We start from the raw sequence: 15,695 nt of genomic DNA on the forward strand, positions 1-15,695 counted from the left end.
CTTCCCACATCATCTGTCTTCCCCAAGTTAAGGAACCACATTTAAGGCTTTCTAAAGGGGAAAATTCTCCGTTTAAGCTCTTCCCAGTAGATTCCCGAACCCAATTATCAGGAAATAATCCTGAGCATTCACACATTCATTCAACACGTACTCAGCGAGCACCTTACCGCGTGCCAGGTGCTGGGGGAAAACTTGACCAGGAAGGGCTCCTGTCTTCCGAAGCTTACAGGAGCCAGCTTTCCTAATTTGATGTGGCCTTGTAGCTAGTGCCTAAGCACAGCTATAAGTTTTTCCTTTTTGCTGTTTTGCCCAGTGCTGGGAGTTCAGTTCTTTTTCCTCGAAGAAAATACCTCTGCGCTCCAGAGCCTCCGTTTTCCTAGATGAACATTTAGCTCCAGGGAGAGAACTAGGACACCCCCCTCCCTTTAGCTGCCTGAATTGAGTGAGGCCCACTCACTAGAGCCGTTTTCAGTGCGACTGTGATTTGTATTAAAAATGACGTGTTGTTCCTATTCTCAAATCAGCTTTCCTTTTGATCCCTTCAGGACCACAAACTCTTGACTCCTCAGATTCTGTGACAAATTGACGTATGGGATGGGCTGGCTACAGTGTTAGCACAACGAAGAGTCGAGTTTGCTTAAGAAATTAGTTTCAACAAGATTTCTAGAGGGAGTATTTAACAAACCAGTGCTTATTTACAAATAAACTAATATGCTAATTGCAGGGACCCTCAAAGCAGGCCCTGGGACACACTCTTGGCAAAATTCTTAGCATCTACTTGAAAATATGTGCATTGGAAACGACCGTATTGGGAAGTTTATGGGCTCAAGACTGAATCCTAGTTCTGAGAACTGGGGTGTGAGGGGAGAGGGAAGGAAGTGAGCCCTACTGGTCACCACAAGGACTCCCAGCTCCAGTTAGGTAACAGGTACTAAACCCCACCAATGGATGGGGCAGGCCTGGTCCCCTTGCTGTGACTCAGTTGGGGAAACCAAGGCAGGCAGGGACAGGTGAAAAGGGCTAGATGGTGACCTGGAGTAATTTACAAGGCAGTGACACTGAGGCTTCAGTTCACATATGCATATTTTTAAAAATACTAAAAGTATGGCCAGACCTGGGGGGCAGGGGCAGTAATTCTCACACACTGCTGATGGCGATGCAACTTGATTCGGTTCTTTTGAAGGCTAACCTCTATGAAGAGCCAGAAAAATGGCCATACACTTGGACCCAGTAATCCTACCCCAAGGAAATAATTCAAAAGAAGAAAAATAAAACATTTACAAGGATGTTTAGGGCTTCCCTGGTGGCGCAGTGGTTGAGAGTCTGCCTGCCAATGCAGGGGACGTGGATTCGTGCCCCGGTCCGGGAAGATCCCACATGCCGCGGAGTGGCTGGGCCCGTGAGCCATGGCCACTGAGCCTGCGCATCCAGAGCCTGTGCTTCGCAACGGGAGAGGCCACAACAGTGAGAGGCCCGCATACCGCAAAAAAAAAAAAAAAAAAGTTTAACAGCATTTTTTTCTATTAAAGAAAAAACAAAGTTCAAATGCCCAACAGTAAGTATGTTTTTAACACTTATATACATATGAATAAAGATAAAGGCTGCTGAGTGGACACTGGATTTAAATAAAGGTGTTGTAGGTATAATTCATTATAATTTATATTATGAATAAATACGAAAAAAGTGGCTGGACAGGACAGATTTATTTTCCAATATTCCTTAATTGGGACCCCCCCAACCCCTGTGCCAGCTGAGCTTACTTCCCACCATTAGACCAAAATGATGATTCTCCGCCAGGCAATTACAGCAAAGAACCAGCCCCCTGGTTCGGAGGAAGCAGTGTTTGGTCGATGGCGCTACAGTTTTTATTTTTATCCTAAACTGGTTACATTTTATCCTAAACTGGTTACAGCTTCAGAAGCATAAAACTCATGCATTTGGTCACTTGAGACTTTTGAAAAGCACCAACCAATGTGTTAGTTGATTTGGACCTTAAGTGCCACTACCCACCAGAGAAGAAGCTCTCACTAGATTCCAAATCTGTTATTTATTTTTTAAGATCAAAAAAAGAAAAAACTTACCAGAACAAGGCCATCCTCGGAATGCTCTTAAAACCTCTGTTCAGCTTCTGGCTCATATATGAAATTATAAATAAATACAACCTCCCCAACCAGGTGTGAGGCTTAACCAGCAGCTTCTGAGGCCTGGTCTATAGTGTTCAGAAAGAAACTTTGCCTTAAAAGGTCAGACTAGTAACACTGTAGCCCCAGTGGCCTCTGCCAATGAGGCCTTGCCAGCCACCAGCAGTCGGACACACAGTGTCCAGCACCAGTCCTTGGTCCCTCCCTCCTTCGGAGTTTCACAGGCAGGATCCACGTAAGGGGAGCAGCCCATACTTCTGGAGGATGGCTGAAGTATTTTCTAGGGCACTGGGGAGGAAATGGAGGACAGTTAGGGTTCGACTTCTCAAAGCCGCGAGCCCACCAGATTCTGGAGATCAGGGACCTCTAAACTCTTCGATCATACTGTGCTCTGTTCATCAAACCCTTGATGAATCCTTTTGAATCCTGAAAAAGCCAGCAAACACTAGCAAACTTAGTTCCACTCCACCCACCACATCTCCAAACCTGCCTGCTCCCCTCAGGGCGAGACAGGAGTGACAACCTTTTTTTTTTTTTTGCATCTCCCAACCTCCCTCAAATCCTATCCCTGTGCCACAGCAAAGAGACTCACCAACCCGGACGAATGATGCCAAACTCTCCAGGCACAGACAAGTCAACCACAGTTGAGCCTAGTCGACACTCAGGGCTCTGGTCGTCCCCAATTGGTCCCCCATCAATGACCAAGGACAAGCGAGGCCAGAGATCCTGGAATTCCTGAGAAGAGGGAGAGGAAGAGCATGGACACCACCTCTGGCATCTGCAATGATGTCATACCACACACAGGGCACCTAAGACAGAGATCACACAGCTCTAAAACAGCAGGCATCTTCCTCTAAGCAGGGTAAGGAACCTCATTTAAACTCTGGATCAGGGCAGGAGAAACGGGGGGGACTCTGCAACTGCACCCCATTGGCGCTCAATCCTTGGGCTATAGAAAGGAGTTCCCCTTCAGAACTGTGGACTGAATTGTTAACTGAGCCAGAGCACCACTCCACCCTCACCCCGCATGAAGGCACTGCAGTGGCAGTTAGGCCTGGGAATTTGGGATGGGGGATCATAAATACCAGTTACTGTGCTGGATAGGTAAGCTGCTTGCCGAAAAGGTAAGAATCCCCATCCCCAATGCCTAGGATATAGCCACCAGGATCAAGTAAAGCCTGAGAATAAGAAGGGGTGCTGGGCTCTCACTTTCCAAAGCCCCTGAACCCACTCTCTACGTCTGGGCATGGAATCACTTTACTATGAAAGTAAAATCACTTTGCTATGTTCTGCATTTAAGACCAGTAAGAAGAAGTATGCTCAGTCAAATTTCTTTGTGTCCTCATTCATTCTAAGCTACTCAGCCAAGACAGGATTAGGACGATCCTTTCTTTTTTTTTTTTTTGGCCACACTGTGCGGCTTGCAGGATCTTAGTTCCCCGACTAGGGGTTGAACCTGGGCCCTCAGCAATGAAAGCGCGGAATCCTAACCACTGGATGGCCAGGGAATTCCCGTGGGTGATCCCTTCTTTGACCTGGCTTGTGGCAGAGGTAAGAGAACAGGACCAGGAGTCCCTGGGATAAGTGATTTAACTTTTCAGAGTTAACTTTCTTTACAGCAAGTTGGAAGACGTTATCACCCAACTGTATTCTCCAACGACTGCTATCCCAACAGAATGAGAAAAACATGTACTTATGATGTCTCTTATTGTTAAAAACACAGTAGAAAAACAACACCAATTCTCCCCCTCGCCTCTCAAACTTTAAAATAAACCTTTTCCGAGATCATTCTGTATTCCCCCACCCCGGCCACCTAGGCAGACTTCCCACCATCAGACCTAAAGGGCGGCTCCCCTGCCAGGCAATTCCAGTGAACCATCAGCCCCTCTGGTTCAGAGGAAACTGTGGTGACATTTCCGGGGGGAGGAATGGGTAACTCACCTCAACATTCAGAGAGCTGGTCTGGGAGCTGAGGTTGGCGCTGGTGAGAGCAAGCGGTCCCCCAAACACCTGGGCCAAGTCCTGCATGAAGGCGTGGTCAGGAATACGGATGCCTACAAGCTATGAGGCAAAGAGAAAAGGGATCATCAGAAAGGCTGACGGGGTGGGGGATGGCTCTGGCCTGGATCCTAGCAAAAGCCAAACGGCAGGAGACTGGGGACACAAGAGAAAATCTGACTCACAGGAGTGAAGGGGTTCAGGTCCTTGTTGAGCTCCTCCGAGCGTTCCATCACCAGGGTCACTGGTCCTGGCAGCAGGTCGTTCAGGAGCCCCTCCGGTACTCTCACACGGCAGTACCTGGGAAAAGGGGGACACAAATCCAACCAAATGAAAGGAACTGCTAGTCCTATTCCAGACTCTAGGCAGATCTAGGAAAGGTGACCCGAGGGACTACAATAGGATCCGCCTGTCTTCCCTCTTCACCCCCAAGAGCTTGAGCAGAAAGCAGGGCTCCAGAGGACCGCCCCAGGCTTGGACCCGCAGGCTACAACAGCTGCACCGCTTTCACGCTCCATGTTTTACTTTCTTCAAGGCACTCCCTACTAAATTAAGCTACCGTGTTCCTCCTCTTTTATTTTAAACAGTGGGCGTCCCCCCCGCCCATTATCACAAAAACCCCAGAAGAACAGGGACCCCGCCTGCCTCGTTCATCGCTGCGCCCCCGATCTCGTTCAAGGCCTGGCAGACACTAAGCGCTCCATACACGTTTCCAGTTCCGGATTCCCGGGTGAGCCTGGACAAGCCCCTCCCGCTCTCCGCGCCTCAGTCTCCCAAGCCTGTCACCGGAAACCCCTCCCGCGGTGCCGCCCCCAACAGGGCCGGGTCGGGGCGTCCTCACCTGTAGACGTCGGCCACGCGGCCCAGGCACACAGCCAGCGGCTTGGTCTCGCTGCGGCCCTTGACGCGGTACACGACGCCCAGTGCCTCCGAGCAGCTCGCCGAGCAGGCCAGGCCGTACAGCGTATCGGTGGGGACGGCCACCACGGCGCCGGCGCGCAGCTCGGCCACGGCGGCCCGCAGCGCCTCGGTCCAGCCGGCGCGCTCCGGGTTTGAGGCCCGCACGGCCCCGCTCCCCGGGAGCCGGAACAGCCGGGCCCCCGGCGCCGCCGGAGCGGGGCTCGGCGGACGGAGAAGGCGCCCGCTCCGGGCGGAGCCCGCCGGCCCCTCGCTCAACCCCATGCTGGCAGCCACCGCGGCCCTCAGCCCCGTGCACGGACGCGCCGGAGACATCCGCCCAGGCCTGCTTCCGGGAGGAAGTGACGCGCCCAGTCATCTTCCGGTCTGGGAGGCTCCGCCCCACCACCGCGCTGGGCAACTTAAAGGGACCGCGACCCCCAGGAGGATTGAAGGAGACCGGTGGGGACGGGGCGGGGCGCAGCTTTGCGGAGCCTTAGCGCAGGGCTGGGGAGGGGGGGCGGCCGAAAGGGGGGCGGTGGTCGGGCCGCGCAGGCGGAGATGGAATGGGGCCCGGGCTCAGACTGGTCACGGGGGTGAGAGGGGGCCCGTTGGGGCGGGGGGAAAGGGGCTCTGACCCCGCGCAAGCGCCGGCCCTGACCGTCTGTCTCGCTCTCTCCCGGGCAGGGAGGCTGCCGGCGTGGACCGTGGGAAGGCGGGGCTGGGGCTCGGCGGGAGGCCACCCCCGCAGCCGCCCCGGGATGAGCGCGCCCAGCAGCTGCTGGATGCGGTGGAGCAGCGGCAGCGGCAGCTCCTGGACACCATCGCCGCCTGCGAGGAGATGCTGCGGCAGCTGGGCCGCCGGCGCCCGGAGCCGGCTGGTGGCGGGGTCAGTGCCCACCCCGGGCTGGGCCTGGGAGGTGGGGACTGCCCACTGGCCGCACTTGCTAAGTTCTGGCTTCCCCTGGAGGGTGGAAGAGTGTCCTCACCGCTCTATCCCCCACTGCCTTTCAGTTGGGCGAGAGGCTTTGAAAAAGTTAAGTGCTATCCAGATGCCAAGTGGCCATCTCTTGCAGGGCCTAATCCAAGGCCTTTCCTCCCAGCCTCACTTTTTTTCTTTCTTCTGTTCCAATCAGAACGTCTCAGCCAAACCTGGAGCACCCTCCCAGACAGCTGTCTCCGCCAGAGGTGGCTTTCCAAAGGATGCTGGCGATGGAGCTACGGAGCCCTGACCATCCCCGAGCCGGGCGCCCTGACTTCTCTCCCTCCCCAGGGCTGGTGGCTGGACTGTGAACAACTCCCTTTCAATAAAGGGGCCAGTCTTCACTGGCAGTGGCTGGTACTTGGCTCTCAGCCTGGGTGGCAGCTCTGCTAGCAGCTGGGTTCACTCCCACTTCATCCTGGCTGAAGGCAGTGCTGAGCTCTGAAATGTAGCCAACGAATACCCAGTCTGATTACCCAGATTTGGGCAGACCAGCAGTGCTCACCAGAGTGGTTTGGCCTGCTTTGGGGGATCCAGGTCGTGTTACATGTCCATTTCATGCTTTGGGGGCTCCTAGCCCCACAAAATACTTTTAGCAGAGCCTTGATTAAAAGGAAACCTGCAGACTCTCCTGGTGACCGACCTTTCCTTTCTGTCCCCTCTCTAAAACTCTGATGGCTGGGGAAGGGTGAAGTGGTTGAAAATTGTCAACCATGGGTAGGGTTGGGAAGAAATGCCACAGATACTACCAGATTTAAATAAGCATTTAATTAGGATTTCATTAGTATTTAATATTGCTTTTTCAATTCCAAAAAGTTAAATTTTCACTTCTTAGCAGATATTTTAAAGTACAATATTAAGTTTATACAAAATGAGCAATTAAGCAAACACCATTATTTCACACTCTTCAAAAATACAAATTCATATTTATTCTCTTTTGGGTTTGGAGGTTTCTTCCTTTGGAAGTACTGAACCTGTAACGTTTTCATATCGCTCAGTGGAAGTCTGTTGTTCCCATGTTTCACACTTAAATAAATTTGATAGGCTTTTACATAATCCAAATAAAACGATTTGGGATTTAACCAAGACCTCTGGCCAATGACTAGTATGTGTCAAAAAAAAGGAAGGCTCTCGTGGGTCTTGCTTCTCCTGGCCAGAAGATCTGAGCCAGAGAGTCAGCAGAAACCTGTTTCCAGCCACCTTCCCCAAACAGGGACTAGGAGTTTACGGGGAAAGAGAACAGCTACCTTGAACTCTGACCACCCCCACCCGCACATTCTCCAAAACACAACAAAGGATGTAGACTGTTGAGTCAAAGAGCGCCCTGGGGAGGTCTGAGGACATGGGGAAAAGGGCAAGAGAGGCCTCTCTGACTTGGCACCAGTATAAGGATAATAAGAATATTGCAGAAAACACCCCTGGATTTTGGTGGAAAAAAAAGGTTTTATGAAAAATTTCCCCGTAAGAAAAAGTAGAACCTGCATTGAGCTGAGAAAGTGACACGACATCATCACCCAATTTGGGGCCCAGCAGGCACACCACCAAAAGGGCAGTGTGTGGTTTTAAACTTTGCTTCCAGTAAAAAAGCTTGTACTATGTACACATAGACATAAAGATCCAGTTTAATTTGCATTTCTCAGTGCAGACTGAGAAGCCCTCTCTTGAACAGGAGTAACAATGCCCAAACAGTGATCATCAGCTTCCCCAAAGGGTGTGAGAAGAGACAGGGGACCCTTTCTCTCGCCCCGACCCCAACATATGCCAGAGGAAACAGGCTAAACTGACTACCAATCAGAAATATGCATGATTCAGTTTTGTTGCCTCTCCCCTCCCCAATATTTAGGAATGGTCAATTTTGGATCTACGTCACAGCAGAACCATTTGCATATTGGATCTATGAAAATCTTTCTGCTTTGGCTGAAGTATATTTTAAAACTTCTCAGTTCTTTAGTAGCCTGAGAATTGAAGATAAAATGGTGGGGGGGAGGGAGAGGGGAGTGAGGGGAAAGGAAGAAAGTTGATAAAGCAGATTATTAACAGCTTTGTTTACTGGATTCAATGAGGGCTGGAGGCTTTTGCTTAAAGAGCCAACAGGGGCGGTAGGGGGAGCAGTGTGGAAATGGCTCATGTTGTCCCCCCCCGCCCCCCCCGACGACTGCCACGACCTTCCCCAAACATATTTCTGATTGGTGGTATAGGAAAATTGTAAACTCATTAGCAATACTGTTGCAGTTCCACAAATCAATGGTTTCAGTGACTCTGGAGAAGTCTTTAGGATTAAGGACAATGGACATGATTACAAATATAAAAGTCTAGAAGGTGCCAGGGGTCTACCTAGGAACAACCAGTTTCTTCCTTTCAGGCATCACTTTGTAATGGTGAAGAAGGGGGAAAAGATGGCAAGGGACCAAGAAGAAGTGATGAAAAAGGGCCTCAACAGCAGAAAACAGGACCCGCAGCAGTTCTTCAGAGAGCCTGAGGGGGCGCCCTTGGGCACACAGGGAAGGCTTGCATAGATTGAGCAGTTGCTGAGAATGCATAATAGTGTTTCCCTATGGACAGCCTCATGGCACAGGGCTGATGGAGTGGAAAAACGCAGCCAGGCCAGGGCCACATGGGACAACAACCATCAAGCTACACATATTGCACCAAGGTAAGTGCTTTTCTTTTCACACCTCAATTTAACTTTTTTTCTGAGCAAAAAATAAAACTTTGTGGAAAGTATATATGTGTGTGTGTGTGTGTGTGTGTATACACACACACACGAAAGAAATTGCAGCAATTGGGTTAAAGATAAAATAACGTAAAGTGCTTTTTTATTATTTCTTTAATATACCAATATGAGGTTCTGCAAACTTGTCCCTTTGGACACATTCAGCACATTATACAAAGTCTCTCAGGAAAACCCACCCCCCCGTTATCCCCATCAGTCCGCTGCCTTGACCCTGAAAGTAAACTCTCCAATCTACTGACTCTCCCAGAGGTGGTGAAGAGAAGTCCCTTGCTTCTGCCCAGAGAGGCCTTCACACCTTAAGGCCCCTCCTGGACGTTGTACCATGATCTCCTTCTGCGAGGGCGGAGGGGTAGGGGTGGAATTCAATGAATGACACCAATTCCTGTCATCAAACTAGTGATACCCCCACGAGGTTGGCCAAACTGCCAGGAAAGGCAGGGCCACTTTCCCTCAATGCCTCACCCACCTGCCTGGGAAGGGCCAAATTCACTAAGGCAGTTTGGTGGTGCCAGCCAAAGTTTCCTGCCACCTGCCAAGCCCGTGAACTCCACAATTCCCCAGGCTGACTAGCATTCTGTAAAGGGGCAGTATAACTGGAGATGCTAGTGGGAGCTGGAAGTCTCAATCTACAGGGTGAAAATGATCAAGGTTACCATGGGAAGAAAAAAGGCGTGATTTTACCTGAAGTCTGCACACCTTCCCTAGCCTCACCCTAGGTTCATTTCTGGGTTTGAAAACCACTCTCCATGAAGGCTCTTTGTGGTTCCACTTTAGCCAGTGCCCTCTCTTCTCCAAGATCCTTGACACTAGGGGCCAGGCTGATAGAAGGGACAGGGGCGGGGAAGAGTGTTAGAAGAAGGAAAGGAGAGACTGCCTACCCTGTGGAGTAAACGTACTCTTCACAACCACTCACTAGCATTTTAAGCACATTCTTGATATTTTCAAAAGCTGATTGGATCTGATGGTCCCCCTTGTAATCTCTAGTACCCTCAAAAGGCAGATACTTCAACTAGGAAAATCTGTCAGCCCAAACACAGTTTCTTCATCACCCCTGATCTTTGGAGCAGAAAAGCCACTGACCTGGGTGGACCCCAACACAAGCACAGCCCGGGCTGGCCGAAGGGAAGCAATATTTCAACCACGGCACTTCCGACGGCCTTCCCTAGGCTCCTGCTTTCCACCTCAGCTCCCAGGGAACCGAATCTCAGGTGAGCCTAGGATGGGCACGTGGGGAGGTCATTTGGGACCCACATGCCACTCTCTCTCTTGGAAGGTGTGGAGAAAACAGCCAGGGTCCTACCGCAAACCTTCCTATGGGTGCAAGGCCCAGAGACGGCCAAGAACAACCCATGCTCAGCAGCTGGTTTTCCAGGAAGATGAACCACTGCGGTAATAGAAGGTTCCTCCTGCCTAATCAACTTCTGCTGAGGCCAGTGGCCGCCAGAACCCACCAGCCTTTTGGACAGGAGAGTGCAGAGGGTCAAAAAAAAAACCCCGATTCTCGTGACTAGACTCCTGCAGTGAGAAACCACCAGCTGCTTGTAGGTAAGCCCATTTCTCCTCATGGCAGTAACATTTACCACCACTGCCCTCTTGTCCAAATCTGGCCCTGAACATCCTGTTAAAGGCAGGGCCTCTGGCTCCCAGGGAAATGATCTGCTCTGGATGCTGTCTTGGCTGGCCCTGAGTAATGGCGCAGAGAACAGGAGAGTGACAGATCTATCCACCTTAGGGACTGGGAAAGGAAGGCAAGTTACGGCTGCTTTCTGCCTGACATCGTTGACTCAGAAGGGCAGCCCTGTTTGTGGCACCCTGCCCCTCGCTCAAGGCAGGGAGGGGGCCCTTGGGAGGCAGAGGCCCAGTCTAGACATTGGGCCATGCCTAGTTTCTGAGCTCAGTGAGTGGGGGAGCACTCATGACTACACTGATGTAGCCAGTTAAGAGAAACTTTCCATTTTAGTGTGGATTGTATTTTATGTTTTATTTTAAGAGGCAATGACTGACTCAGAGCCAAAGGCAGAGAGATGGATATAATCCTATACACAAATCAAAAAAAAAATTTTTCCTATAATACAACTTAATGAAACATTCCAAATGAGATAACTTATTGCAACATTTCAGGCTTTTTGGTGGAAGGGGAATTTTTTTGTTTTACCCTGAGTAGAAGATCATCGCTTTGTGTTTTTTTTTTTCTTTTTTTGTTTTTTGTTTAGAAATCATATGACTAAGCTGAGCAAGTCACATCCTTCTTTGCACTGTACTAGGCTGTATGCAAAATCCAGAGGGGTGAGAGGCGGAGATGGGGCTGGGCAACCAAAGGCCTGGCTGGAACCCGGAACCAGGACACCCGGCCTGCCGATGACACGCCGCCTGAACAGAACTCCTGTAAAGCTGCACCTTCTCCTGATCAGCAAAATGCAGCTCTTCTGCTCTGAGGAAGAAGGTACCCTTCAAGGAAGGCAGACCACCAGCCAGCGACTGGCCATAAACCACAAGTCCACTCTAGGACAAAGCAGGGGTGTTCCCCGAGAAAAATTCACTGTGATCTGCAAGCCCTGGCGACCAACGGAGAAAGAGAGAACCCGGAGGCAAAGACTGTGATCACATCACTAGAGCCTGTTCTGCACATGTGTCATGGACAGAGAGCAGTCAACAACTTGCCTGGGGTCCCTGCGGAAGCAGACCATCCCCGCGGCCTCGGGCCAGGCTTTTAGCTGCCCCTTTGGGCTGCAGGATGACACCTGCCATAGTCACCCTGAGCTCCACCAACACCAAGTGCAGACAACGAAACCATCTCACGTGATCCCTGTCCAGCTCACGGCTGTCTGACCTGCCTTTGCCACTTCCCTCTCTGACGGAGCGAGGGTCTGCCCTTCCAAGCAAGCTTCAGCCTCAGACTCAAAAGACACAGAAGGAGCAGCAACACCCGACACACTGAACTCTAGTGCCCAGACTACAAAGACCCCAGTGCAAGTGATGGGCAGCCTCAGATTGATGGAAACCACACCCTTTCATTTAGAATTTTTATGCATACGAGTAACCTTAATTTCCAAGTTCATATGACAATAAGCAAAAGTGACATACAGTGCAGCCAAACAGTTCATTTATAACTTAGCTTTTTTTTGTTTTGTTTTGTTCCGTTTTTGTTTGTTTGTTTCTTTTTCTCCAAAGATCAGTTCCTTAAAAATGGATGCTCCTGGGATATGAATAAAGAAAATATGTCTGAAAGGTGAGGATTTCAAACAGTAGATTTCTTCCTCCTTCAAACTGCTGACCCCACGATAGTAGGCGTCGCACCTTCTGCCTCCTGCTCGGCCTCTGTTCCTGGAGGTGAGCACATCCGGGCCTTTCACTTGGAGAAGCTGCTGGTCAGGCCCATCTCCTCCTCCTCCTGCAGTAGTGCTTCAATGGGAATCAGATTGGACGGCGTGTCCAGGTTCTGGAGGGACAGAAACTCTGACATATCCATGGCACGTAATGTTTCTGTCTGAGGGTCTGAAGGAGTCACTACTTGTCTGCTTTGCTCACAGGAAGAGGATGCGGCGGAGGAGGACGACAGGGGGATCGGGGGCGGGGAAAAAGTCTGCGGTGGTAGCTTCAGGCTGGGCTCATCAGGAGGCTGGGTGCTCAGCTCTGGAGCGGGAGGGGAAGGACAGCCCTTCCTCCTGCTGGCCGCCCGCTCCTTGGCGGAGTCCCGGCACGCACACTGACACTGACAGGCCTCCTCTTGTTTGATGATGATCACAGGGACGCTGAGGCCAATCTGCTGTACAGCGTTCCCTGCGAGAGGGCGAGAGAGACTGCTCTTCAAGTAGGCGCAGGGCAAGGGCAAGAGGGACAGGAGGGTGGAGGACTAGCTCAGCACCACGGAGGCGGAACGATGGAAAGGGTGGATGCCGTGCCATGCTCCAGGCTTGGTTCTGCTTTAAACTGGACCACGTTCCTCCTCAAGTAAGAAGCCTCTGACACTCCCCATCCCCTCCAAGACAGAAAAGCCACACACCATCTAGATGCACCCTGTTATTTCCAGCTTCATCTCCAGCCCCTCTCGTGGAGGGTGGCGGCACCCTCCACGCCAGCCATGGTGGATGCCTCCCTTTTCCTGCACGTTCTTCATAGCTCTGGGCTCAGGGGCTCTTCTTTCTACCTGAACTCTTCTGGAGAACTTACTCTTACCTCTGAGCACCCAGCTCACTGCCCTCCTCTCCTAGCGCCTCCAGGCAGTGTTTTCAGCAGGCTTATACCTCAGGGATGGCCCAAGGGCAGCTGCCTGTGCAGAGCTATTCCACACTGTACCAGGCCATTTAGTCCCGCCTGCCCCAGAGGCTCTGACCTCCTTTAGGACATCCCGCTCACCTTTGCAGCCCCGTCTCGGACACACAGCCAGCCTTGTGTGCACGCACATTCCTTCTCTTCTGCATATGTGTGTTGTGCAGATGCACACTCTGAATTCACACAGGCTTTGTGTGTCTCAAAAGAGCTAGAGACCAAGGTGCCAAGAGAACAGAATGGGAGGGAGTCAGGAGGCCCAAGAACTAGTGCTTTGGCTTTGCCACAAACTCACTTATGAATTTGGGGGACTCATTTAATCTTTCAGGGCCTGAGTTTCTTAATCTATAAAATGAAGAGTTTGAGAGAAAGGACCCTTTAGCTCTATAAGAGTCTCTGACCCAGATGCTGTTTCTTCATTACTGTAATTAGAAGAGAGTCCAGTGAATTAACAGCTGCTCTCTTTAGCATTGATTGTTATGCAGACTTTTTTCTGGCTACATTAAAGCCTATATCTGTTTTTTTATTATCTTATTTTATTTTTTTGGCCGTGCAGTGTGGCTTGCAGGATCTTAGATCCCCGACCAGGGATCGATCCCAGGCCCCCTGCAGTGGAAGCACAGAGTCCTAACCACTGGACCACCAGGGAATTCCCTAAAGGCTATATATGAAAGGGAAAGAACCGTTACTAGTTAAAGAATGTTAAATGTGGTATTTATGCTATAAGTCCAGTAACTTTCAATAGTTGTAAGAATATTAAATACTCTAATAATACAAATGTGATAAATTTAATTTAAAAAATGTTGAAATCCCGGGCAAAGCAACAATTAAATAACTGTGCCTCAAGGGGCCCAAGAGAGTTGACTTCCTTTTAAAGCTAACACAGAATTTCATACCTGTGCTACTGGCTACTGGTACTGCAGTGGTAAAAAACACCTTCTCAACTTTAGATGCTTGCTGCTGGAAAAAAAAAAAAAAAATCACATTTATGGCTACTCAAATATGGCAGATCTCCAAGGGCCTAAAGCCTCCCCAGCTGTAATGGTCATCCAAGAGGACAGAAACCCCTCAGTGTTCAGGGATTTTTGTACTGAGCGATGTTTTTGTTTGTGCTCTGACATGAGGTCACCGCACTGTTTGACATTCAGTGCTGACAATGTAGCCGGCTTTGTCCTCTCCCTACTCCTTGGCTGTCTCCCAGCTGCCTAATCCAGTAGGTTCTATGCACCCAAAGGCTCCTCCAAGGTTGCTTTTCTCACGTGGATGGTCTTCTCAGAGGGAGCCCCAGGGCTAGCTTCCCCTCTAAGCTCTCCACTCCCTGCCAACCCCCAATACTTCCATGAGACTGGAAAGTTCTTTTTTCCCCTCAAGGACTAAGCTGCATGCTAAGAACAGGCTAAGACTCCCTCTCACAGGCAGAAGACCTCCTGTGAAGGCCCTGGGTAGTGTGCTGTAAGCTGCATGGGGCACATGCTCAAGGGTAAGCCCTGGACTCAGTCACACATGGAGTCAAGTCCAAGCTCGGCCACTTAGTTGTTGAGGTCAGGCAAGTAATTTAACCTCTTAGAGTCGCAGTTTCCTCATCTGTAAAAACAGGGACGCCAACCAAAGACTCTCCCAAAGGCCCCCAAAAGGATGAAATGAGATGATGTGTGTGGAGCCTGGGGCACACCGTGAGCATTCAGCAAACACTAGCTATTTATATGGTTACCAAGTAGGACTATCAGGTCATGCCCAGAAATAACCCCTCACTTTAGTACACTTCCGATTCAACTGGCTATAGGGTTTCTGCTTTCTTCAAGTCTTATATTAAAAAGGGCTTTATCTTTCATCCTTTTAAGGAAAAAAAAAGTGCCTCTAAGATGAGTCTAGGAGGAACGTGAAAGCTTCTGGCTAAGTTATAGGAGAGGACACTATAAAATAATGATGGAGAAATGAGACCCATACTTAAATACATGAAAATGAATTGGATGGAAAAGGAATGAACTGTTCCATGCAGTTCCCCAGGGCAGATCCAGGAAAAGAAGATTAAAAACTACATGGAGGCATGTGGTTGCCAGAGGGGAGGAGGGAAATAGGTGAAGGAGAGTAAGAAGTGCAAAAATCCAGTTGCGAAATAAATGAGTCATGGGTAGGAAATGTACAGTGTGGGGAATACAGTCAATAAGTATGTAAATCTTTGGATGGTGACATATCGTAACTAGACTTAACATGGTGATCATTTTGAAAGGTACAGAAATATCACTATGTTGTGTAACAGGAACTAACAGAGGTAGGTCAATCATACTTCAAAACAAACAAACAGGGCTTCCCTGGTGGCGCAGTGGTTGAGAGTCCACCTGCCGATGCAGGGGACACGGGTTCGTGCCCTGGTGTGGGAAGATCCCACATGCCGCGGAGCGGCTGGGCCCGTGAGCCATGGCTGCTGAGCCTGCGCATCCGGAGCCTGTGCTCCGCAACGGGAGAGGCCACAACAGTGAGAGGCCCGCATACCGCAAAAACAAACAAACAAACAAACAAATTCATTGAAAAAGAGATCAGATATGTGGTTAGCAGAGGCAGGGGTAGGGTGGGGAGAGGGGGAATTGGATGAGGGCAGTCGAAAGATCCAAATTTCCAGTTATAAGATAAAGAAGTACTAGGGATGTAATGAGCAATGTGATAAACATGATTA

At 50.1% G+C, this 15,695-nt stretch overlaps 3 protein-coding genes across 4 annotated transcripts in view; 1 reads left to right on the forward strand and 2 right to left on the reverse strand.

The window, feature by feature from the left end:
* Positions 1 to 1,684: 1,684 nt before the first annotated feature.
* Positions 1,685 to 5,372, reverse strand: YRDC (yrdC N6-threonylcarbamoyltransferase domain containing; the record flags this gene model as incomplete). Its single annotated transcript, XM_079698226.1, has 5 exons — positions 1,685 to 2,429; positions 2,734 to 2,876; positions 4,083 to 4,202; positions 4,325 to 4,439; positions 4,981 to 5,372. The coding sequence occupies 5 exons, from the start codon at positions 5,370 to 5,372 to the stop codon at positions 2,360 to 2,362; spliced, it is 840 nt and encodes a 279-aa protein (XP_079554352.1). The 3' UTR covers positions 1,685 to 2,359.
* A 63-nt stretch (positions 5,373 to 5,435) lies between these two features.
* LOC307047803 (uncharacterized protein C1orf122) lies at positions 5,436 to 6,608 on the forward strand. Of its 2 annotated transcripts, none has more exons than XM_079696485.1 (3): positions 5,436 to 5,498; positions 5,724 to 5,925; positions 6,173 to 6,608. In XM_079696485.1, exons 2-3 carry the CDS (start codon positions 5,878 to 5,880, stop codon positions 6,266 to 6,268), a joined length of 144 nt encoding a protein of 47 aa, XP_079552611.1. In that variant the 5' UTR covers positions 5,436 to 5,498; positions 5,724 to 5,877; the 3' UTR covers positions 6,269 to 6,608. The 2 variants fall into 2 exon arrangements, with proteins under 2 accessions (XP_079552611.1, XP_079552610.1); XM_079696484.1 differs by lacking the exon at positions 5,436 to 5,498 and adding an exon at positions 5,582 to 5,632.
* Positions 6,609 to 10,515: 3,907 nt separating this feature from the next.
* Positions 10,516 to 15,695, reverse strand: part of MTF1 (metal regulatory transcription factor 1) — a gene marked incomplete at its 5' end in the record, with an annotated part of 37,693 nt that continues 32,513 nt past the window's right edge. Inside the window, 2 exons of the mRNA XM_079698198.1 lie at positions 10,516 to 12,532; positions 13,918 to 13,981. Of these exons, the coding sequence (XP_079554324.1) occupies positions 12,102 to 12,532; positions 13,918 to 13,981 (495 nt within the window). The 3' untranslated portion in view covers positions 10,516 to 12,101. The remainder of the gene's footprint in view (positions 12,533 to 13,917; positions 13,982 to 15,695) is intronic.

The sequence above is a fragment of the Hyperoodon ampullatus genome (assembly GCF_949752795.1).
Source record: "Hyperoodon ampullatus genome assembly, chromosome: 2".
In the NCBI taxonomy this organism is placed as follows: Eukaryota; Metazoa; Chordata; class Mammalia; order Artiodactyla; family Ziphiidae; genus Hyperoodon; species Hyperoodon ampullatus.